The sequence below is a fragment of the Chinchilla lanigera genome, unplaced genomic scaffold (genome assembly GCF_000276665.1).
Source record: "Chinchilla lanigera isolate Chin_1 unplaced genomic scaffold, ChiLan1.0 scaffold00023, whole genome shotgun sequence".
Taxonomy (NCBI): domain Eukaryota; kingdom Metazoa; phylum Chordata; class Mammalia; order Rodentia; family Chinchillidae; genus Chinchilla; species Chinchilla lanigera.
The window spans coordinates 16,007,905-16,034,278 of NW_004955424.1; the positions used below are offsets into that span (position 1 = coordinate 16,007,905).

At 40.2% G+C, this 26,374-nt stretch overlaps 1 protein-coding gene across 1 annotated transcript in view; it reads right to left on the reverse strand.

Annotated features, from left to right (window-relative positions):
* The window catches only part of Antxr1 (anthrax toxin receptor 1), a gene marked incomplete in the record, with an annotated part of 213,545 nt that extends 187,171 nt beyond the window's left edge, over positions 1-26,374 (reverse strand). Inside the window, 1 exon segment of the mRNA XM_013514693.1 lies at positions 25,891-26,374. Within this exon segment, the coding sequence (XP_013370147.1) occupies positions 25,891-26,042 (152 nt within the window).

Sequence of the window (26,374 nt, forward strand, 5' to 3'; positions counted from 1 at the left end):
ATCGTGGGTACATGACATAACAGTGGAGTGAACACGTAGGACAGGAAGCCCAGACTTGAACCAATATGAGATCTGGCTTCACAGCAAAATAGGTAACTCTGGCTGGGGAGGGAGAACAAACTTTTCAGTACAGGATGCTGTAGCAGGTGGGCTCCCAACTGAAGAAAAAACTTAGATCGCTATTTCCACAAGTGTAACTCTAGATGTGTTAAAAACCTAATGAGAAAAGCAAAGCTTTAAATCTGTTGGGTGAATTACAGAAGGTTTTTATGGCTTTGGGTCACTGCAGTTTCTTAAAGCAGATATGGAGATAGAATTGTTTCTTAATAAAAGCATTAGGTTGATACTGGACTGGATATGTCTAAATTTCTGAATAACAAGACACCAGAAACATGTTTAAAGCCCAGAATGAAAAAAGATGTTTAAAATAAATAGAAAAAGCAAAGATTAGTGTGGAATATATGTCAGTAGTTGGTACAACACATTCGGGACCCCTTCTGTCTCTAGGAGCTATTCCTAATCCCCATTCTTATTCCCCATTCCTTTCTTTTCCAAAAAATTTTTGTACTCTTAAAAAAACTGGTGTAAGTAAATATTTGAAAGGGAGACAAGAGAAAAGTAGACAAAGGATCAGAACAAGTCATCTCTCAAATGATGGCAAATCAACCTATGAAAAAATATTCAACTCTAGAAAATATTGAAATGCATATTTAAACAATATGCATTAAATAGCATTTCATACCATTGAGATTATCAAGAATTAAAATGCCTAATAATATTAAGTGTTGGTGAGAATGTGGGCTAAATAGAAGCAGTGCTCACACATTGCTGGTAAATGTGGAAATTGATGTAACCACTTTGGAAAGCAATTGGGTAATGCCCACAAAGCTTGAAGACAGGCATTTCCTATGACTATAACCTGTTTCTTGGCTATAATAGTCTATGCGAGCAAGGAAAGGTACACAAAGATCTTGTGTAAGGAGGATCACTGTTGCAGTTTGCTAGAGAAAAATAACTTCAACGTCCATTAGTAAGTAGTTTCTACGAATACATTCACACACATATTATTTCTAAGAAACACTAAAACAAATGTGAAAATATGTCAACATTTGCTCATCTATGTGGAGAAGTTATGAATAATTATCCTCTATTTTCCAAAGAACAGATGTTTTAGAATTTTACAAGGTATATTATACAGAGAGTCAAAGGACAGGGATCCAATCCTCAGTCCTTCCGTATATTGGAGATAACCATTGTAATTATATTTTCATACACTGACTTTGAACCCTATTTTGGCTAATCTGAGATAGTATTTGGCATAACTGCAGCAGGGAATAAATTATCTTGGAGATTTCTTACTAAACTGCCCAAGGTGAATGTATGAATGAGATATGGTGCTTTCCCTCCAAGAGCTCACAGTGAAGTAGGGAACACAGACGAATTAAAGTGTCACATGTCATAACGTCTGCTGCAGTTGAGGTCTATGTGTTTGGATCAAAACAAAAGGAGTGGCTCGCTGTGCTTATGCAGGCTTGGATGATGGGAAAGTCTTTAATCTGGGTCTTGAAGGACAGGTGGAGACTTGTGAGGAAAACAGGGGAGAGAGGACATCCTTGTAAAACATGAAGTCTGCAAGATGAGGCTGTGGGTGGGGAGGGGCCGGCAACTTCCCGTGGTGGCACCATAGAGTCTGCAGGGGAAGGGTGAGGAGTTGGGAAGACACAAAGCATCAGGGTGAGGAGCAGGTGCAGGAGCCCCTCTATCTACAATAAGCCTTTTCAGTTCTCTTCTCTCAGCCTTCATACATGTACATCCCATCTGTTTGGAACATCTCTTGTCCTCCCTGGCAAACTCCTACTCAATCTTCAGTTCAGTCTCTGCTTGTTGCTTTTGTCCAACAGACAGGACAAAAGCCTAAGTCAGATAAGAGTCTGCTTCATGCTCTCAGGGCACTGTGTACTGTCATCACCCTCTGATATTGGATGGAGATCACTATTTGTCCAAGCTCCTTTTATGAGGGTCTTAAAGCAATCTGCTTTCCCAGATCTCCCCTTTTGCTGACTTGCAGAAAGTAGAGCATGGAGAGGTGACACCTACTTCTGTGGACATCATGTGTCCCACTGTGGTGTGGATGAGCACCTTGGGTTTGGGATTCAGGTGACTTCAGGCAACTTTTATGACCCTAAACGAACCTAAGGGTGTTCCCACAGCTCCTTGGTGAGTGGGGCTATCTAATCATCAACTATAGATTGCCGTTGGAAATCCACCATGAGCTCACCAGACTAGCTCATCTTAGCCTAAAGCTTGTAAATCTTTGGGAATCTTTCCATTAGGACCTCAGCCATCCTTCTGGACAGGATTCACTTGTGTATCTGAAGTCTCAAAGTCTGGTGCTGAGTGTTCTTCAGCCACGGGGTGGAGGCACTGGTCCTAGAGCTCCTGGATGAGAGTCTAGCAGGTATGACACAATGCTTTTCAGGTGCTTTGAGAGAGATACCACTCACCTGACTATCAGCTGTTGTCTAATCCAGAAATCTACAACTCTTCCAGTGGGACTAAAAGATTTCCTTGAACACTGGTCCTCTGTGCTCACTTCTGAAATGCAATGCTATTTGGGGGTCTATATAACCAGGACAATCATCCTCTGAAATTTAAGTTACCTGTGGGTAGAGTAAGATGCCTAAGAGGGGAACCTCACACCTCTCCACCCATGTCCAATTTCCTCATCAGTAGAGAAGTTCAGCAGTGAGGAAATCATATTGGGAGGGATGCATAGTGAAATAGGAACTTGAACTAAATCGGGTGACTATTCTTGACACCTTGCTTAAAATAAGCATTTGAAATAAATTCTTTTATGGGTGATTATTTCTTCATTCTGAAGGATTGGCCCTATTTCACAGTCGCAAATCAATTTACATTCATTTACATATTAACAGGGTCACCTGGTGATAATTCACACTTTGCTTTGGTTTAAAACATTTCTTTTCACTATTCTTATATCCAGCTGACATGTAAAATTTATAGAATTTCGGTACTCACTTGATGTGTTGATGCTAGATATAAAGCAATATCCAAAAAACTGTTCTTGGGGGTTGAGAATAATTTATGGTCCACCACAAACTTTCTTGTTAATGGGCAGCTGCTAAATTTTCTCAAGAAGAACATGAGACCCCTAAGACAAAGTGGAGTTGAGGTGGTATAACAAGCTTCCTTCTCACATCTCATCTTGGCTAATAGCTTCCTTGTCTCTGTTGGGGTCTGATATATAGATAGAAAGACAGATAGACAGACCTAATCATCCTCTACATGGTTATCTACACCATGACCACACCTGACATGCACACGTAGCCTATTTCCTTTAGCATCCAAAGTAAACATAACCTAGGATCCTAGGAACCAAACTGGTTTTGTCTCCTTTGGGTTACCTGAGATTTTAAGGGCCTCCGTCAGCCACCAAGGGAAAGAAGCACAGGGTGACCTGGATCTGCTTCTTGGAGACTCGTCTTTACTACTCAGCTTCCTTCACAAACATATGCAGGCTCTGTCCTACTCTAAGATCAAATCAGTCCTTTGAAAAGGAAAGAGCTCTATTTCTCTGCTTACAGTTTCAGCACAGCGTTGCGCTTCTTAAGTGTGAGGTATAGGTGCATGTGTGTGTGTGTGGAGGTTACTGCCAACACCTCTTGAACCCAAATTCCCATGCTAAGAAGCTAGCCTGCCTAGTCTGTAACTCTCTCCCTGACTCACAACTACCCACTGACCACAGCTGGACTTCCTATCCCTGCATCCTCTCGTGGTAGATATGCTGGATCTTTTACTCGGTCTGGATTTTCTACTGCAACAAGTGTGTCTCACCTTCCCTTTACCTTGTGACTGATCTTCTGGTTTGGAAACTGCTATGGGCTACAACCAGAAAAGTCAGCCTCACATACTTCAGAGCTGAAACCAGAAGTTCCTTTCAACTCAGAGGACCTAAATGAAAACAGCAGAGAGAAAATCCAATTCTAGCTTCTTTCTACCCTAGGGTGTGTAAACATCTCATTTACCATGCCAACCCCCTTAAGAATTAATGGCTAAATCTTAGCTACGGAGCCCTGATACTATTTTCAGGCAGCACGGCTCACACAGCCACTGTTATCCAAAGCTGTAAGACAGAAACAAAAAATTTCTTCTAAGCCCAAATATAAATAGCAGTGGGAAATGTTCTATTGGACTCTGTTAGTTATGGATCTTTTTTCAGAATTACTTTTAACACATAACTTTTAACACATAACTGCAAACTATAGTCACACAGAATTTCAGTGCTATGTTCTAGAAATTAGGGCATGTGAAATTTTCTGATTTTGGCTCATTCAAATCCTAACTCAAATGCAGTACTAGTCCCCAAAGACATCCCTGGGCTGGCTTGGCATCAGGATGGTGCATAGGGTCCAAGCCTCACTTTGAGATTTTGTGCTTGTGTTCCAAAAAGGTAAATCTTAGCAGAATTTGAAGTTCAAGTAGCCTCCCAGGAATTCTGCCTAAAGACAGTTCTACAGATTTATGTTTGAAGATTCGTTCAATACTCTTGGGGCCCCTCAAAGCTGAAGTCAATACCCTGTCACCCTACCTAGTGACGTGGCTTTGCTCTACCACTGTATGGAGAAGGAAAGCTACCAGTCCTCACTACCAACCCCTCCAGAAGGTCTCTGCGGGGGCAGCTGCAGAGTTTTGTACCTATTTTTCTTCTTCTATGCTCTCTACAACGTTGGCACATGATACGAAGTCAAGGAATTTTTGTGACGCTGTGTTCATTGTGTTCCTAGTGAGGAATTTTGCATGGAACCTGGTATTGCCCTCAGATTATAGTTCAAGTACTTCCAAGGGACTTAATATGCAAAGAGTAGAAACAAAATAAGAACCCCAAATCTTATTCTGATTTGTTTTCTGAACAAAAATGCATTCTTCTGTGTTTATGAGGGTTTCCAAACCTCCCTGTGGTTGAGTGCCTTAGAAAACACAGGCCCTTTCCATTAGCCACACACATAACTGGAGTCAGAACCGAGTGGATCAAATTGGATTCAAATTGGCCCCTTTTTCTGCATTTGGATTAGAGGATAATAAAAGGAAAAAAGAAAGCTTGTAGTTGGAGCCATCACTCAAGAGCTTTGTATATCCAGAAGAGCAGAGTAGGTCTAAGGATGGAAATTATAAAACTCTCAGTCCCTGCTTCTCCTTAGCCCCACCTGACTGAAGTCACTGATGACCTCAGTAACACACTGATCCCCAGCCAAAGCTGGAAGAATAGGGATATGCTCGGCAGCTCCAGGCATCACAGTTAGACCAATGCCAACGACCCCACATCCACTTGTCACTGTACCTCTCTCCCCAGCTTCCTCCTTGGCCTTCACCTCCTTTGTTCTAGACTCACATTGCATCCTAACTGGCTGAGACCCTAAACCTGACCCAGGCCTCCAACTTTTGACTTGTTTTTGCTGAGAACACAGTTGGTTATTTGCCCAAGAGTTCCTTCCATGAATGGACTGCACAGCTGTGGTTCCATCTCTCCTATTGCTTCTGAGGTCACAGCCCAGCACTCCTTTTGCTCACAAAGCTTCTCCTGGACTTACTTCCACTCTGACTTCTTTAGATATCAACCCCAAACCCACTTCCTGAGCTCTGCATTCTAAGTTTGGGGTTACCCATCCTGCTCTTTTCATGGAGACCCAGACCTACCCTTCTAATTTGTGATGAATTTCCCCTTCGTCACTCTAACTATTGGCTTTGAAAACTATGACTTTTAAACTGGAGAAGGCAATCTATTAATGAAGTGGGAAATCACTTTGGTGAGATAGTACCAATATTTTAAAAAATCAAATATAAAATTGAAACTTCAATGTATCAACATCATATTGTCTCCCTGGTGTAAGAACATGAAAGAGTAAATAAAACCCAAAATGTCCAATAGATAATAAGAAAGGAAAAGAAATTGCTCAAAGGAAGGAACAACTGGGATGAGGGAAAGAAGAAAAAGAAGTATTAAAGCATTTTATATATTATGGATCAGAGGCATAACTGTACTGTTGGGGTCTGATGGTTTGTTGAGGGGAACAGTTAATGTTTAAAAGTTTTTTTAAAATATTTTGATCAATTTTGCATGTTTGTATCTGATAATCTGAGCAACTTATGTGATGACACCAATTTGCAGTATAATATCTCTTGGTGAATTCCTACAATCCTGCCTAGTGACACTATGTATTGTCTCTAATGTTCTTTTACATTACTATTTTCTTATTCCCTTTAATGATTTGATCAGTCTTTTATTCTTACATCTGGTAATCTGAGCAACTTTGTTGAAGATAACAATATGTAATATAACAACCACTGTTTATCATTTGGTTTGAAACCCTGTATTATTTTTAATGTCCTTGCCTTGTGTTGTCTGTATTTTGCTATTGTTCTTTTTTTTGCACTATTTTCTTTAAAATAAAAAAATTGAAACATCAGAATATATTGCATACAGTAACAGAAAGCAATACTGCATAAAATTTTTGGTGAATTACATTTAAGTATCATGTGTGTACTGTATCGAGAGAAAACATATTTTTGCAGATCATGTTGAAAAAGTGTTATAACAAAATATAATTCCCACCTCCACTCTGCCTTTCGCAACAAACTCATACTCAGCGCCTTTCCCCACCACTCACACGCCAGGAAAAGGCTAAAATCATTCTTCCAATACCAATGCTTGGTATAGTTTGTGCGAATTCAACATAAAAGTCCTGTTTTTGCTGAGGACACAGAGTCACTTTGCATACCTCTGAGGGACAGAAAGGAGCCGGCCAGCACCATCCAAGTGAGCACGGCCACAGATGTTGCTTGGGAGGAAGTGACTCAGAACAAGAGCACTGAGGGAGTGGATTTTAAAATACTGTATTACAAAGGAACATGTTCCTTGTTGGAAAAGGGAGGAGATAAGCAAAAGGCAGAAAATCAAAATCACCCATTATTCTGCGACTCAGATATAATCACTGACAACACTGTGATGAGTCTGTCTGCACACTTTTCCTCAAGTATGTATACTTTGCCTACTTATGGTCCCTGCTCCCTTCATTTAATGTTATTATGGTGAATAAATACATTTTCACTTCTTCAGATGATATTCCTCAGCATCATCTGTATTTTCTCCATGTTATAGATACGTTATTATTAGTATAATTTCTTTTTTTTACATTGTGTTGCTTCCATTTGCACTTTTATAACAGCTTCCTGATGAACATTGTTTCCTGTGCTTTTTTTCTCTTTGGCATTTGTACAGAAAGTGACCTAACGTGCTGCAGTCAGTTCAAGGCATGCATCTGCCGCGGGCTACAGAGGAAGGGTGGGGAATTCACTTTTTCCAGCAGTGATGCAGAAAAGAAGAAAGTGAATATTTGAGATTTGAAATGTGATTTTGCTCACGATAAGGTCGTTTTGCAAGATGTTTTCTAGATTTTTTAGTAGTTGAAGAACCAAACTTGGAGGATCAGATCATGCTATGGGGAAGATAGGTACAAGACGATGCATATGTGAGGGAAACGATGAAATTTGTGCCCTCCGATAAGCAAGATGACAAAGCAGTGGGAAGCTCACAGTCCTCCCCTCTCCTCTGGGAGGATTCTGAACAGGAAAGAAAGTTAGTGGCAGATGCCAAAATAGGAGATTCCTGTTTGGATCTGGAAGGCAGTTACCCTCCAAACTGCTCCCACATTAAGGTAAAACTCTCTATGTAGGCAGGGTGGGCAAAGGAAGGACCATTTGATTTCAATACAATTTTAACTTAGATGTATTTAATTGTAAGCCATAGAATTTTTAAAAATACTTACTATTCCTTTTATTTTCATTGTTATCAGTTAGACTCAGCTACATACTATGCAAACCCCAGTGCAAAATGAAAACTCAAAGTCTTTTGTTTAAAAACTATCAAGAATTTCAAAATGGTCATATCAGAGCATTGAGCTGAGGCCCTTCTAAATGAGGGACCTGGGTGAAAGCACAGGTCCAAGCCCACGATGCTAACTCTGGAGAATCGATATTTTTTTGCCTATTTTCTACTGGGCTGCAAATGTTTCCGTAGTCAAGGAGTATGGTAATTTTTTTCTCTAAAGAGCCAGACAGTAAATATTTCAGGATGTGAGGTGGTGGGTCATATGGTCTCCATAGCAACTACTCAAATTTTTTTTTTTTTTTTTTGCAACGCAGAAGTCACCATTGACAGTACAAGAACAAAATGAAGGAAGTTGTGCTCTAATAAAACTTATTTTCAGAAGCAAGCTGTGGGCCATAGACAGTCTCTTTTTTCAGTCTTGTTTTTTCTAATTTGTAAATTCACTATCATGTGTTTTTCATGACAAGCTAATATAAAAATCTCTGTTTTTTCTCCTGGTAGCTGAAGTTTTGGTGTATTTTGCTACTCATTTCCTGCTGTTTATTGCTGAGCATGTGTACTGAAAAAATTGTGCCTTGGGATGTACGCAGAGACATTCTTTGTGATCTAATAAATATTTTATGAGCTTTTTAAAGGAAAGCTTATTTTTTGTGGGATATAGGGTTCAAACTATATTTAGTAAATCCACCTCATTGGTTATTATTCATATCCTCTCTGTCCTTGGGACATGTAAGCATTCAGAAAGCTGTCTTTCAGAGTCTACTGAGATACTAAAATGCTTTTCATATTTGGTAGTTAAAATAAATGTGAGTTATCTTAATGCATTTTCTAAATATTGAAGCATTCTTACCTTTTTAAGATAACTTTTGATTTGTTGCAGGATATTGTTCTTTTACTGTACTGTTAGCTATGTTTTTTAATATATTTAACTTAAGATTAGGAATTTTTAATCAAAATTGGGTAGGAAGTTTTGTGCCTGACTATATTATCTTTGGTAGATATTGGTATCAGATATATATTAGCTTCCTTAAATAAACTGCAACAGTCTCCATCTATTGTACTTTCTATGAAAATTGAGTATTGAAATTTTCTGTTCCTTAAGGATGTCTGAGTACTTTCCATGAAACCAAGTGAGAAAAACCAAAGGACCTTCTCACAAAGACAAATCAATCTCCCTAAAATACCTAAATTCTCCTGGTTAGAGAAAAATCTAAAAGGTCAAGCATCTTACTTTTAGGGGTTGTTTTTTATTTTAAAGAGAAAAAAAAATAACAGAATAACAACAAAGACAAAAACATAACAACACAAAAGCAATAAAAACGATACAGAATTTCAAAACAAGATGATAGGAAATTAACAATGGTTGCTATATTACATATTGCTATCTTCAAAGAAGTTGCTCAGATCACCAGATGTAAGAACGCAAGACTGATCAAACAATTAAAGAGAATAAAAATAATAATAAAAAAAATCATTAGAAACAATACAGAGCTTCACTAAACAAGATGGTAGGAATTCAGCCATGGTTGCTATACTTCATATTATTGTCTTCAAATTAGTCATTCAGGTTATCAGATATAAGAATGCAAAATTGGCCAAAAAAATTTAAGCATTAACTGTTCCTTTCAATAAACCAATACACATCAGCAGTACAATGATCCCAGCTATCCTTGTATATACATATATATATGCATATTTTTCCCTTTCCTCTTTCTTTCTTTTCTTCTTTCCCTCACTCAGGGATTTTTAAAAAGATCACTACAATGGGCTATTATTACTACTTTGGTCCAAAATTTAGGAATTTTTCTCCTACCTACAGCCTAATAGTTGAACTTAGCAGAAAAAGAGGAGTTTGGGATCTAAAATAAACTACATTCTTGTATATCTAAATGTCATATTAGTAATTTTTGTTCTACTGTATAAAATTTACATCTTCTCTTTGAAAAGCCTATTCTCTAAGTTTTATCTTTTGTCACATAAGCCAACTGAGAGCATTATTATGATTTCTTAACTTTTCCAGGGCTACTACTTACTTCTGTTTTGTTTATATCAGGTCTTTTTCTTATATTTTATTAAACATATATTTCCTACTTTGATAATAATATTTTCAAGCAATTTTTTCAGTGAAGACATACACTTGAGACATATTTTGAATTTTTGCATGCCTGAGAAATCCTGGCTAAGACATTTTAAAATTGCATTTTACACATCTGAATTGTTTTGAGTCTTTAATGTACCATAACCCATCTAATGCCAGTCTAAATCTGATTTTCTTTTGGTGGGAGAAAGTTATTATTTTCCTTTTTTTGATGAATGTAGATTTTCTTTTTACTCATATATTTGAAGAATTTATCTATGATGACATTAAAAATTAGTCTGAATATTTGGTATATCATTCAGATCTGAAAGCTTCAAAATTAATTAGGTTGAATATGTGGTAAATCACTTAGATCTAAAGATTTCAGTCTTTCTGCACCTCAGGAAAATGACCTTTTATGGTTTTTTTTGTTGTATTGTTTATAAATGTTTTGTCTTCCTAGAACTTTTGTTGTACATATTAGCTGTCTTATATCTAGACTTTGCAGTACTATACTCTTTTCTCATAATTTTAATCTTTGTACTCTTTCTGCTTTAGCTTTGGGAAAAATTTCTCAAACTGTCTTCAGATGAACCAGATTATTTATTTATTTAATTTTGCAACATTCAGGGAAGCAGTCATTGCTTCCAGTGGATTTGAATATTTAGAAATGGTAGAAGCTTTTTCTCCCAAGGTTCTTCATTTTCAATTTAATCCTTTCTCATGACTGACTGCTTTTGTTCATTCATGCAATTATCAAATCAAAATTTATTGAAAATACATGAGACCTGCATTTGCTTAAAAGTCTTCAGTAGTCATCATCAATTCTTCTTTCATATAACAATTATATTTTAAGCATCATTTTAAAACTCTGATTCACTTTTTGGGTAATTTTCTTGTGAAAATCATTCCTACTGCCTTTTCTAGAAGAATATATATCTATCTGAAAACGCTTGTTTTTTTTTCACTTACAAGTGATATTTTGGCTAGGTATAACATGTTTGCGATGTACCCACAAAATAATTTTACCTATTATAAAAGATGATTTTAATTGATCAAATTTCTCCTCTATTTAATGCTGTAGAGCCTCTGTAGGCAACTGTCTTTTCTTCCCACTTATGAAATTCTTCCTTTGCCTTCAAAATTAAAAATTTTCCACAGGAAATGTCTGATTAGTTTCTTTTAATGAATAATTAATTTTGATTATTGCTTGAACTTACTCAACTTGCATTTTCTGGTTTTGCTTAAATCAAAAAGTTCTAAGTCTTTGAATATTTCTTCGACACTACCTTTCAGCACTGCAAACTACTGGGTATTTTGGTATCTATCTCTGTCACTTCTTACTTAATCATCTTCTCCCTCATCACTTTCATCTTGTACCAGTTTCCTCCTCAAGTGATAAGACTTTCCCAGACTCGCCTTTGTCATTCATTTCATTTTCTGGACTGTCAGCTCTGCTCCTTATGCTCATCAGGTATTTCCCTAGCTGTTCTAATTCCTTAGTTCTCTTTTTATATTTTGTCTCCTGTTTCACACATGTTTTGTTTTACTTAACTTCACTGAAGTCATTGGTTCTGCAGTTGGCCTTATTTTGATACTGCAAATGCTTCCTATGAGTACATTCTTCTTCCACCTTGGTGACTCTGTTTAGTCGCTTATTTTAAGGTGTTGGGATTTTGTAGGTGCTATTTTCATCCTTGAATATGGAAGGTTATAACTAATATCCAAGGTGATGCAAAAGCACAATATAACAAACATATGTTGGTACCTTCTCACACTTACAAACTTCTAGAACTTAATCTAGTGAACACGAGTAGGTCTTTTTGGCTAATAATACTTAAACTTAGGTATTATTCTATTAGTGAAGGTAAGAATGGAATTGACCATAGTCATTTTCACAAATGATCTTCATTCTTGCAAAGTGTGCGTGTGTGTGTGTTGGACTTAGCTGTACTATTCCACCTTACCAGATGGGTGGTTTTTTTTCTTGACCTGGTCTCTCACACTGTGCTGTACCTGCATTCATTTCTGATCCCGATTGCAGCCACACGATCCAAGACAGAGCTCTTCCATTTCCCTGGAGGTCTAGGATCTCTGGGAAGGATTCTGCCGTGCTGAACAGAATCACTGTCACAAAGGCACCTGGTTTTCATAGACTGTCTCTTTTACGGCTTAATTTCCTGAGCACATTCAGGGCAGCTGCCTCTGCATAATGGCTGTGCGCAAGGGCCACAGAGCTCCAACGGGATGGTCTCATCGTGTCCCAATTGTTACTTCGAACTCACTTCCAGATTTAGCGTTGATCCAGAGACTCTTTGAAAATCTGTCTCTACATATTTTTACAACTTGGCAATAAAATTGAAAGTAGAACCTGGCTGACCTCCTTGAAACTCTGTCCATCTGCTTTGCTTCTGGTATAATTTCTTACAAGTATGTTGCATTCCACTGTCATGATCTGCTGGATGTGAGGCAGGGTTTCTCAGATATCTCCTAAGATCTTCTCTTTTTGGAGGATGGGACAGTTCAAGTGATAGAGCTGGAGGGAGTAAGCAAGAAGCTGTCTATGCTTACCTTCTTTTTCTGAAGTAATAAACTTTCAAAATCTTCATTTTAAAAGTCGAAAGCTCCTCAGTTCACTAAGTTTTAGAGTTTGCACTTATGATACCCTAAAGCAGCACTTCCCAAAGTGTCTTTCTCTCTCTTTTTCTTTCTTTTCTTTCTTTTCTCTCTCTCTCTCTTTTGGGTCTTTTTGAGACAGGGTCTCACTATACAGTTCAGGCTGGCCTTGAAATTATTTTGTAGCCCAGGTTGACCTCAAACTTGCAGCAACTCACCTGCCTCAGCCTCCCAAGTGCTGGGATTACAGGCATGTGCCACCACATCCAGCTAAGTGCCTATATTTTTACCAACGGATTTTCTTAGTTCTTATCTTGCTGGACTTATTTATAGTACACTGTTCACTGGCTCAGCAAATGAATCAATTTTAATTCAGTCAATTGGGAGTTCAGTAGGTTCTTGGAATCTACAAAGGTGATTAAATGCAATGCTCACACATATAGGGTACTAATTAAAGAGCAGGCACTCTGCTGAGCACTTGTATGTTCACAGCCATTTAATAATCATACTTAGCACTTACAATGTGGCCAGCTCAGGTCCAACGACAACTCTAAGAGATACCTGCTACAATTTCCCTTTTTGCAAATGAGGAAACTAACTGCATAGAAGAGCTAAGTAACTTATTCAAGGTCACACAACTATTAAGTGGTTGGTTGAGATTTGAACCCAGGTGGTCTAGCCTCCGAGTTCCCACTATTGGTCCAAGCACTATGCTCATAAGGTCTTTCTGGTGTTGAGTGTTGCACTCTTAACCACTGCATAATACTGCCTCCCCATGGAGCGGCCATCAAACGTACAATCATGGCTCATAGAGTTCAGTCTGTGATAGCGCGGACTGCAGGAGAATTTACAAAGGTTGTTGCTAGAATTTGGGGCTGAGGATTTCAAGAAAAGATTAAAATTGGGGCCGTTAAATGGAATAAGGAATGCTGACCTGGTGGGCAGTTTTATGGAAACAGAGGACGCAAGTGCTTCATTTGTTTATCTTCAATCCTCTTTTTATTCCTTTGTATTTTAGGTCAGTTAATAATTTTTTGTTGTTGTTTGGAGACAGGGTCTTGCTATGCAGTTCAGGCTGGCCTTGAGCTCACTTTGTAGCCCAGGCTGGTCTCAAACCCCCAACAATCCTCCCGAGTGCCGGGATGACAGGCGTGTACCACCATAAGTTAATAATCTGGATGACTACATTATTTAAAATCTGAATTTAGCCATTTTGGGAAGTAAATGAAAAATCTATTAATTATACTGGGAAAGCAAGAAAAGACCAGGAAGTCAGGTACAATCCCAGCACTCTGAGAGGGGGAATTCAAGCCCAGCCTGGACAGCTCAGCAACTCAGCACCTCTACACCAAGCTCCTCTCTTCTGAAATCTCGCTTTATTGTTGCAACTCTTCCTCTCCCATTCATTCACAGACAGCTGCTTAAGTTCTGTTCCTCAGTACAAAAAGTATAAATATAAATTCATTCATTCTTTTTCCACATTTATACTCAAAGACTGGGTAATATAAATGTATTTCTAAAACATGCACATCAGTGAGAACTTGTCTCAAAATAAAAAAATTTTAAAAGTTGGGATGTCAAGATGTAACTCAATGCAGTGGCCCTGCCTGTACTGAGTACAGGAAAAAAAAAATAAGTACCAGGATCCGGAATGTCCTGGGCAAATCAGGATGTTTAGTCACCCTGTGAACAATGATTTTTGCTATCTCACATTTATTTATTTATGCCTGGTGCTATCCACTGACATCTTGTCTTGCTTTTTGTCATGTATTATTTATTATTGTGACTGGTAGATATAGTCAGGATTCTTGACTTTGTTCTTACTTGTTATGTGATTTCCTGGTATTCGCACTATTTTTACAGAAGAGGTGATGGTGGGATGATTATGATTCTGTTCATAATCCTTTTGCCAACAAGATACTGGGAAACTCCTATTTCAAGAGATTCACACAGGTATTTATTAATTGTGGCTGCATATCATTGAGGGTCAGATAATGAAGAAAAGAAGAAAAGGTCATGAGATACTAGAGGACAAACACTAAGATTTTTTTCTTCTCTATCCTTTGATAATGAGCCATTCCACTATTTACCATGGGATGAATTGTATGGGGCTGGGAAATTCTGAACAACGAAGAGATTTTTAGTAAAGACACAATATAAAGAGGTGGTTGTTCTTCCGAATCACATGGAGCCCACTACTAAGGATGGGACAGGACCAAGTACTGTAGTAGTAATTATTTTGAAGGGTAAGTGGGCAGCACCTATGTGTAGTGATGGTAAAGGGCATTAAAGCCAAAGGCAAAAAAAGGCACGGGTTAGTTCAGGAAACTGAAAGATGTAGTTTTTTTAATCCTGGGTTTTTTCTGAAATTATAAAGATGTTGGATGTGGTAAAGAATGAAATTTAGAAAATATAGAAATTATTTGTGCAACTACTAAGATGTTTACGCTTCATCCTGAAAGAGCTTCAGAAGTGTTAAAGGATAAAATGTGGGACTTAGGAAAGATGGTGTCCAGATTAGACTTGTTTTCTAAAAAGATCACTCTGATACTAGTGTCAAGAATACAAAGTAAGGGGGGCAGGAGTGAAAAGGCAGCGAAGAGATCAGGTTTTAGAATGTTTCAGTAACGAGGCCAAAATACTATGCAGAGGCCTGAGCTAAGGCAATGATAGGGAGTGGGGTAGACCCAGAACAGATGTGGGAATAGATACCATCAGGCCTTGCAATGTAGGAAAGAGTATTCCCAGATCTTTGGGTTAAGTGCCTGGGTTTATGATGAGCACCGTTCACCAAGATTAGAAATAGAGGAGAACATATTTTAGGGGGAAAATCCTCTAGGTCAGTGACGGTGAATCTTTCAGAGATGACCCACTTATTTATCGTAAAGTGTCAACACTACGATTAAACCTGAATACTGAGGTTTTAGTTGAGAAAAAACAACTCCTACATTAACATCTTCTGTTTTAAAAGAAAAACAAATAACGCAGGTGCTGTAGGTTCACCACCACTGCTCTAGGTGGTCCTTCTTCCCTCTGCTGAAATGCTATCCCTCCTCACCTCAGTGGTACAGCTCTGTATGTTTTTCCCACCACTGCTGCCCCTGCTTCTTCTCCTCTGTTTGATGGAGTTTCTTCTTTCACCCCGCAATTCTTGCTGGCAGTTCCTCTGTGTTGGCCCTTGGCCATCTTCCTCTCTAAACTCCACCTTTTCTTAAAATCCTGAATCATCTTCATTTATCTGCATACTATTTATTATCCATTCCGACATTTTCAACTTCTGCCCTAGGGCAAAAGTCTTCATTTTCAGCTCCAAGGCTTCAATCAAACTACCCACTCAGCATCTCCACCCAACTGTCTACATGTCCAGACTTAGCATGCCTACAACAAGCGCCTCTTTCCTTCGGAAACCAGCTCCTTACTATTGCAACTCTTCCTCTTCCATTCACATACAGTCAATTGCTCAAGTCTTGCTGCTCTTCAGTACAAAAATATTAACATAAATTCATTTATGTTTTTCTGCTTTCCCATGACAAGGCTCGGTGATATACAGTTTTAACACACATAAGCTTGCCAGTTTCATTTTTAGAAAACTTTCATCCTGAAACCTGTTGCTGGTGGGATAAAATTAAAACTCTCTCAGTGTCCTTCCCTGTCACGCTCACATCACAAAGAGTATGTATCTCGTGCCTGTCTTTTATGTTGTCTATTTCTCTCTTTTGTCATCTGACCCAATCCTGCTCAACTTCCAAGTTCCAGGTGCAAAGACACCTCCCCTATGAAGCCTCGTTAAGTTCTTCTCAGAGCAATCCAAATTATTTCACCACCTGTTTCCCCATGGCTTTATCTCTTCCACTTAACTGTGAATGCCTTAAAAATGAGGATATGTCTCAAGCATTCTGTAATTCCAGAAGCCTAACACAGTTCAATGAGCAGTGGATTGAAGCTGTTTGTGATCCTAACTCTAGCCAGATAGTCCTGCTTGGAATTGAGGGAGGTACCATTTGTTACAGGACTACATCACTTCTGTAGGGTAATCGCCACTGCCACTACCTCCATCACCACCACCACGACCACCACTACATCAGCGTCACTACCATTACCATCACTGCCATCATGGTTACTACAGTTGTCATTGTTATCACTTTCACCAATACTGCCATCACTGTTGTCACTACTATTATCAGGACCACTACGTTCATACAAATTAAAATGTAAAACCTGAAGCTTCTCCTTCTTCTTCCTCCACTGTCAGCCCTGTCAGCATCACCACCATCATCACCATGATCACTGTCACCATCACTGCCATCACCATTATCCCTATCACCATCACCACCACCTAGTACCATTTGGTACTTATGTGACAAATATGCAGCTAGGGGTTTTATTCTTAACAATACTTCTGTGATGTGAGCATACAATTTAATATCTACTTATTAACAAGAAGAACTAAGGTTAAGAGAGGTTAAATACTTTGCTGAAGGTTATAATGCTCGGTGAAAGATGGAGCTGATGTTTGAAACTGAGAAGGTTGAAGGTCAAGGTCAGCTCTCTTAACTCCTATGTTTGAGGCTTGGTTCATCCCTGTGAGGTACAAGAGCATAGTCCTGAACTAGAGTCTTGACAGAAAAGGTGCAGAAATCTGTCCATGTGCGAGAACACCATTGGTTATATATATATGCACACGTGGTAGGATCTGGCACCGAAAGGCAAAGCACGGCTTATCTGTGAGCCTGCCGCTCCTCCTCTGTATCATGTGGGGTTTCTCATACCATCATCTAAAAGGAGAACTCTCCTTGGAGTCCAGTTCTAAAATGCATGCTACTCTAGCTACATCTTTACCAGAAAGGAAAAAGGCCATTATTATAGGGGAACTCTTTTTGTCTTCCTGTTCAGTCCCACAATTCATTGTGGGAAGGAGGAACCCACATTTCAAACACCTGGAAAACTTTCTGCAAAATACACAAGCCTGTCTTAGCCCCCAGAAGTTGGGATCAGGCCCTTGGCTGAGAGCTGCTAGATTAGCACACTCACTTCCAAGGTCTACACTTTCCACTGGTTCTCTTATCATAGAAACCTCCCCACTTCTGCCTCCAGAGGACTGATCTCAGATGTGGTGCTAGCGTCCTAGGAATCAACATCTTTAGCATGCTTTGCTCTACCTTACCATCTCTTACTCAGGGGTTCTCAACCAGGGTGATACCATCTCTGAAAAAGGCACTTAAAGATAAAATAGGGGAAAATAAGTAAAATTTACTTATTGGTTATGACAGGAAGGCTAACGGTACTGAGAAAGCAAGGATTAATAATCTAAGTATTCAATGAAAACCTCTCTCATGAAGTATGCCAACAGCACTCCCTTTGAGAAGCACAGGTTGGAGCCCAGACACTCTTGATTCACACTCTGAAACAACCTCTGTAGCCTACGAGCATCCTCTTAGCTCAGCTGCTCTAACATTCCAGGAGCTGCACTCTATCTCAAGGTGTCAAATTCCCTCCTCTTCTACCAGCTATAGAAAAAGAGATTCTTATCATTTAAATACATTTATGTAATATTCAGGTGGCAGAGAAGCATGACTAATCTCCCCTTTCAATCTTCCATTTAATCTACTGTATCTCCCACCCATGACACTAAATGTTTTATCTAAAGTATGCAGGGAGTAGGGGAGGGAGGAAAAGAGCAGGAGGCATTATTGCTTCCTGGGCAGATCTGAAATATCATGTTGGACAGTAACTTTGAACTTTCTCCAGAAATCTTGCTTAATGACTACTCCTTTCTTGCTTACTTATGCTAGAGCTACGTATAATTATGTTTACAGTGGAGGTATTTAATGCCTCAACCATATTCAGCTTTCCTTTTCCTCTGGACACATTTCTTTCGTCCCTTACCATAGTGTGAGGCGTGTGACTAGTTCTGGCTAACAGGCTGTGAGTGGATGGATGCACGTCAGCTCTGGCTGGAGCATTCATTGCCAGTGCAGGACATCCTCCGGCACTCTGTTCTTCACGGCTGTGATGGTGAAGTAGGAGCCAAGCAGCAGCCTCCTCCCAGAACCACGAGGGCAGCTCCTGCTGTCCCTCATCAAACACACAGTATAGGCAAAGAATAAACCTTTGCTCTTGCGTGTCACTGAAATTTTGGGGCTTGTTACTACAGCATAGCTGAACCTATACCGATTAAGTCGATGTTCTTTCACCCATTCAAATTCTCTTCATCTTTGTGCATAGATTTTGAGTCAGACAAGCTTGGGTTGGAGGCAAAGGCTTTCCATTTGGAGTGTCTTGGCTCACTTTCCTAAACCTCAGTTTCCTTCTGTGTGAAATGGTGACTGGGACTGTACAGACCGGAAGGGAACTGCAAAAACTTAATGCTACCATATAGGCAAAACGTTTACCATAGCATTTTGTAAGAAGCCACGGCTCAGTAACTGTTACTTTTTTGGCTTCCTATTGATCCAAACTTGACTTTGTCTACCTCTGCTCAAATCTTCCTTGGGCCTTTAAGTTGGGCTGCTTGGAGTCCTTCTAATGTCTTTCTGTTTAAAAGGTCAGTAGTTTGGAACCGTTTGCTGCATTTTTTGCACCTCCCAGGGCAGGACATTGCTTGCTGTGTGAACCACACCTTTATTACTGTACACACTTATGGTCACGATTGAGGATCTCCTCGTGCTAAATGAATGAAAAGAACCAGTTGAGTCAATAGAAGAAATCGAATTACTTTTTCAATATGAATGTGACACGTCTGAAAAAGTCAAATACTATGCAAACACCCACTTTGCCTTTCATCACAGAGGCACCATCCAGTGTCTTTGTCCCATACCAAAAACAGACACACGAACTAGCATACAGCAAATCTCATTTGCATTTACATGGCAGCCAATTCTGTCTAAGAGGTGCCAGAGTTTGTTCCTAGATCACTAGGGGTCCTTAGCATTTGGAGATAATTATGGGTTATCTTAGGACAGTTTCCTCCTTCCAGCACTCCTGGATTCTATTCTTAGCTTGACACTGAGTGTTACCAGATCTCCACAGCTAAGGAAAGTAGAGATAACTACTTGGATGACCCAGACAGAAAAACAAAACAAAACAAAACACTTTCATGTACATACTTTTATTTTTGACCCATATGCTGAACCTTGCAGATTATAAGCATTTCTACCAACCACTGCTGGGTCTGATAGGCCCTCTCCAACCTGGAACCAATCACATGCCAGCTGGGCATGGTGACACACGCCTGTAATCCTAATACTTGAGAGAGAGGCTGAGGCAGGAGGATCATCACGAGTTGGAGGCCAGCCTGGGCTACAAAGTGAGTTCAAGGCCAGCCTGAACTACATAGCAAAACCCTGTCTCAAAAAAGACAAAAAATAAAATAATAAAATAAAATAAAACAAATCACAGAATCTATCTCAGTTAAAATAAAAAAAGCATTCTGGTCCCTGAGAAAATTTTTTTCTGATGTCTCTTAAAATTATTATCGTAGCATTTCTGAGGTGCTTTCTAATGGACTCTTTGTTTTCTTCATTCAGAGCCAATTTTACATTATCATTATTCTAAGCCAGTGATGGCAGACTTATGGCATGCGTGCTGCAGCTGGCTGTTTGCTCTCACTGAAAGCGCTAAAAGGTTTGACATCACTGCTAATCTGTCTTCCAAGTATTTTTGATAACAAGCAATGTCTCTGTGTTTTAACATATGTACAAACTCAAATTTTCCTTTTCCAGCAAATTCAATCTGAACAAATTACTAATGTATTGATTGAGCCTTTAAGTGCACCACAATCAGATGTCCTGAACACACCCCAGGATCTGATTCATCAGTCAGTCCCCCAGATGTCTGCAGCATCTCAGCGGGCCACAGGGGTTGGAGTTCCTGAAACTTTCAATTGACACCAGCTGACTTAACAGTGAAGCCGTAGTTCCTCAGTTGAGCAACCTAAGTTGCCAACTGCACCCTGATTTACTGAAACTCTGGTGCAGAGAGTTTTAATCCCTGGACCCGACCTAGATCCTCTAGTTGTACTGCCACCTGCGTCTCACTACAGCCCAACTGCACATGGGAGAGATGAGCGGGAAGAACTGGGCTGGGAGGCAGGAGAGATGTTGTCCTGGCCCCTATCGTGACCTAGTCCTAGTCTTTGGGATGAACAAAGGTTTTCTCATCCATAAACTAGGGACAGTCCTGCTTGCCCTCCTTACTACACAAAGTTAACTCTGGGATTCATATGAATGAGCATGAGTATTAGTGAGACTCCCATAGATCCTGATTCTAAAGATTTCTAAGTTAATAGTTGGGAAACCAAGAAAGTATACCCCCCCCCAGAAAGATAATACTATATCTGATAATGAGGTTCTTAGTCTAATGCTATGAAAATCAGCTTCATGACTATGTGTGTGGAATATTGTACACAGTAATGGTCCTGCAGGACAGCACTACCATGGCGTCATCCATGGTGGGTGCTGCAGTTGGAAGTTTGGGTGAGTGACAGGATGAGGTCTCTTTACATGGGGAAAAGGAGAGAAAATTGTGCAAAAGGAAGCTGTAAAGGGGAGTCAAGGGGTTCTCATGGGCCAGAGTATATGAGGTGCAGAGGGCCCTGTTGCATACAGTGATTTATTGGGTACAGGAAAGACATAGCAGGCTTTAGCTTTGAAAAGTCCTATATAAGGTTATTCAACACCTAGTCTTACTCTCCAACCTACTACCTCCACCATGCTCCTTCTGTCTTCCCCACGTTCTATTTTTGAAGTCTTTAGGGCACATATCCCAAAGCCAGCCCTTCCTTGAGACTCAAAATGGAAAATCCACTTTCTCCATTTAAGTGACTAATAGCTCTCTACAAAACAGACCAATATGTGATATATAAATATATGCTATAATAAAATAAGGGCCCTGGGAGAGAGGAAACCTTGGCCGAATGGGGAACATTAATCTTTGAAGTCCCCTGGAAGACTTAAAAGAGGTGAACTGCTCCTTTACTGCTTTTCTCTGGACAGAGACCTTCCAAATTTGTCTTTTCAAAACCCTGATTGAATTCCCAGCATTCTACTTTCCTGACTATAACCAGAAAAGCATGTTTAAATGAACATGAAATTCCATCAGTAGAAAGCCTTGTGCAGCCCAGTCGCCAAAGCTGCTAATAATGCCCTATTGTGTTACTGTGGTGTTCTAGGTTATCATTATGCTGTCTTTGCTCCTGGTTGAGAAAACACGACATTCCATTAAATGTATAATCTGGGTTCGCTCCAGGCCAGAGATGCATCTGCTTGAAGCTGAAATGAGCTGAGATTTCATGCCACAGAAAAGAGAATCATCCTCAGGGGGAAGGGGAGTTGCAGGGGTGGGAGAAGGACCGTGGTGGATTTAGTTCCCTGTGATCCACTGGTTTCAGCCTGTAGACAGTGTCTCACCAGCCAAAAGATCTCAGAAGCCCAAGGAAAAAACGAGTCAGCATTCTTTCCCTTCCCACTGTGCTGTGGTTGGGTGCTGGACAGCAACGTCCTAGAAGCTTCTTTCTAGGACAGAAGAACATGTCTTCAGGGACAGTCCAGGGGCCGGTTTGCCAAGGCGATCTGTTAGCCCATCCCCCACCTCTGGACTCAACAATCACATAAATCCGCCTGGCTCAAGGTGACAGGCTGGAAGGCACACACAATCATACTAAGTTCTAGCACGTTGTTTATTTTTAGCACAAAACTATCCCTGTCTTCAGGCAATAAGACAACCAAAGAAAGTCAGAGGTGTCTGCCTGCATGTAAAGTTACAAGCCTGTAAACTTCTCCCACTATCCCCCGCCCCCAAGCATTTTTGGATCCTTAATGTTTTTTACAGGAAGCAATAGTACATTTAAAAGTTCATTCCAGGATTAAATATAAAAGAAGCAACTTCCTTTATAATAGTGAGGGGTGGGAAACTCAGCACACTGGTTAGAGATCCTCTCCACTCCCGAGTTTTTAAAAACTCAGAATAACTTATTTTATTGAATATAAAATTAATGTTTTTATGAAAGATTTTGAAATTTCAGAAAAGTATAAAAAAGAGAAATTAAAACTCCTGTTTTCTAGAGAAAAATACCTTTATCATATCAGATAAATATGGATATACACAGGTAGTATTTAACTTTTTTAGAAAGGTAGGTTCATAATGCACATGGTGTTGGTTATTATAATTTCATCTGAGAGTATGTTTTAAGAACTCTGCTTTTCTTAAAATATCTAACCAGCATGCATAGTACACGATGTATAGTCAATACTCTGCATATATCATGCCTTACTTAAATCTTCTGTTGTTTAACATTTCAGTAATTGTAACTTTTTTTACCATAAGCAGCACTACCATGAAAATACACTTAGGTACTTCTTGTGCCCATTTGGATTTTCTTCTTTAGAATGTGAAACCGAAGGATGAAAAATAGAGTCGTGGTTTTTTAAAAACCATTTGACACATGTTGCCAAATTATCTTCTTGTCTAAGTTATTTCCCATGGTATGCACATGTGGCTATTTAAATTTAAATTAAGAAAAATTTTAAAACTCACTTCTTCAGTTGCACTAGCCACATTCCAAGTGCTTGATAGTTACTTCTGTCTAGCAGCTACTATACTGAACAACACAGATATAGAACAGTTCCACCATCCTAGAAAATTCTACTGGACAGCACAAGTCTAGAAATAATGCACCATTTATAGTTTCCCTATTAACATGTTACAGTGCCCACATTTTGGTCAATCCTCAATACCCTAATTCTTTAAAAGCCTTTGCCAACCTAAAAAAACTATATCTTGACTATATCTTGTTTGATTTTTTTTCATTTCTTTGATTACTAGTGAAGTTGAACTTTTTTGTTCATTTATGGACTTTACATTGTTTCCTTTGTGAATATGCAGGTAGGCTTTTTTTGTTTGTTTTTTTTTTTGAGACAGGGTCTTGCTATGCAGTTCAGGCTGGCCTTGAGTTCACTTTGGAGCCCAGGCTGGCCTCGAACCTGCAATGATCCTCTTGCCTCAGCCTCCTGAGTGCTGGGATTACAGGTGTGTGCCACCATGTTTGGCCAGATAGGCTATGTTTTAAATCACTATGTACATATTAAAAATTCATTAATATGAAGAGGCAGTGCTGGAGATCGAACCCAGGGCCTCATGCATGCTAGGCAAGCACTCTACCGCTGAGCCACCCCCCCCACAGCCTCCTCCTTTTTACATATTAAGATTGGTCTTCAGAGAGTGATTTACTATATTTTATTTGAGGTTTTTTCACTTACAGAACATAAAATTTTAGTTTATGCAAATCTCTATAATTTCCTTTATAGTTCCTGCATTGTTGTCATGCTTTAAAAGCTCTAAAGCTAAGACTACTTTACTAGTCATCTAAATTCTCTTCTAAGATTAAAGTAGTGCTCATCTAAACTATCTTCCAGTTCTTTCATAGTTTCACTTAAAATTCTAAAGTTCCAATCCTTCTGGGATTTATTTTGGTTTGTGATGTAAAGTACAAATCAAACCTTTTTCTTTCCCCATTTTATAAACCATGTGTCCAAAAACCACTTTTGAAAACAATGAGTTCATTCCATACTGATTTGAAATTCCACTGGATGCTGACTTGTTCTTGGATCTATATCTAGATTTTTCTACTCTATCCACCTAATCCTTGGGCTTTACCATCCAATTTTCATTAGTTTGCCTTCTAACACATTTTAATATTGGAGAGAAAATGTTTCTTCATTATTCTTTTCCAAAAATATTGTAGTTCTCTTTTACTCCCCCCCTACCAAGAAAAGCTTAGAGTCATTAAATTCTTCCCACCACCCAGATAAATTTCAGAACTTGGACTGAACTGAAAATTTTAATTCAGTTCACAAATTAATTTGGGAGGAATGGATTATCCTTGCAGTATGGATTCATCCCACTCAGGGAACGGATGATTCTGTCCATTTAAAGTCCCTCCTAGGTCTCTCTGAGCCAGTATTTGAAAGAGCACAAATGATGGACATCTGAGTGTTTTCAGACACTGCCTCCGAGTGTGTGGCTAGTACTCTCAGCCACTAGAAGTAACAAAAGAAATTCCATTTCTTAGCATTGGATTGCATTTTCAGTATCCACCTTCTCATAAATCTGCAAGGAAGAGATCCCACTTTTCATCCAAAGAATCTGGATTCAAAACAGTCTTTACGGAAAAACCAAACTCCAGGGGCAACTGCAAAGCACATCTGGTGTCTAGCTGGCCAGCTTATTTTGCAGGACTCTGTTTCCAACTCCCCAAAACTTTCCACTCTGTGAAATTCATCTCCTTACCACTGTAAGTGCAAGCGCCTCTCCTGGCACTGCGTGCTAACAGTTTTAAAGAGCAGGGATCTTCTCAGAGGGGCTTTTTATTGTTAAAGCTGGTTTTCAGCAGATAGCATGAAGCTTCTGGGTGCCTGCGGCTTGGCAAACCTTTGGGGATCTGGGAAGTGTTTAATTGGTCAGACTTCAGCTCTTCCTCCAACAAAGTCCTGGAGCCTAACTGCTATCCATTTTAGCAAGGAAACCAGCTCTCCTGCATCTCCCGGGTAGCCCATTAGTCAAAAGCTTGAATTTGCCTACTTCTGGTTTCTAAACCCAAAGAAAGGGAGAATTTATTCTCTGGGATTACTGTATCTGGCAAAGTCTGGAGGAGACGTTTTTGGTTGTCATTAATAGCTTGTAAAGGGGAGAGTGTGCCTGGCATCTAGTGGGAAGAGACCAGGGATGCTGCTAAACATTCCCACCTCCCAGGACAGCCCCACAGCAAAGAATCACCAAGCTTAAATCTCAGCAGCGCCGAGGCTAGAAACCCTGCCTGGCGTTTTCCCTCACCGCTTAGAAAGAAGATGCATTACATCAGGAACAAAAGGAATGCATTTTGTTTTTTTAAAAGAGACGATTGGCTTTGAAATGCCCGCGCTTACTTCCAACTACACTAAGAAGTGCTGCAAGGTCTGCCTCTGCTAAGCAAACCTTTATCACCACACTGGGAAGGAGTCACAGAAACAAGACTTAAGCCAATAGCATCCTCGAGTTAAGTCCCTCGTTTGCTCCGAGGTCACACTGAGTTAGACAGAAGAGGCGACAAACAAGCAGCGTGGCCTCCGGGGAGGGCTGGGTCAGCGCCGGAGAGGATGGGAGGAGCGCTCCCCAACAAAGGCGCGACGCTGGGCGCCGCCACCTCCCGCGGCCCCTCCAGGTCCCTCCCGAGGCGTGCCTGTCCCAGCGCGACCCTGCTGACCAGCCCTGCCCGGGGAAAGCGGCATCGCCAGCGGCAGCGACTCCCGGCACTTACTTGTCCAAAATGAAGTACAGGTCAAATCCCCCGTAGCAGGCTGGACCCCCATCCTCCCTGCGTCCCCCTTGCCCGGCGCAGATGAGCACAAGCGTTGCCAAAGACAGCCACTTGAAGCCCGCGCCGAGGGCTCTCCGCTCCGCGGTGGCCATGGCCTGCAGCGCAGGGACAGCCCGGGCCTCCGCTCCCCACGCTCCGCGCCTCGCCGCGACCCTCAGGAGCGCGCCATCCGCGGGGCGCTGCGGCCGGCCCGACTCCCCCTCGCTCCCTCGAAACTCCCCGGAAGCAATTGTCTGGAGCGGTTCAAGGTTTTCCCGCTGGTTTCCGCTTCGGTTCTGTTTCTAGGTCTCGGGTTTCAGGAATCCCAGCACTGTACTCCTCCTCGTGGAAGGGGCTTCTTTGGGTTCGGGCCGCCGGCACGCTCCCCGGGCTGCGCCGAGGTTTTGCAATCGAAGCAGTTCCGTCCTGACGGTTCTTTGTCCCA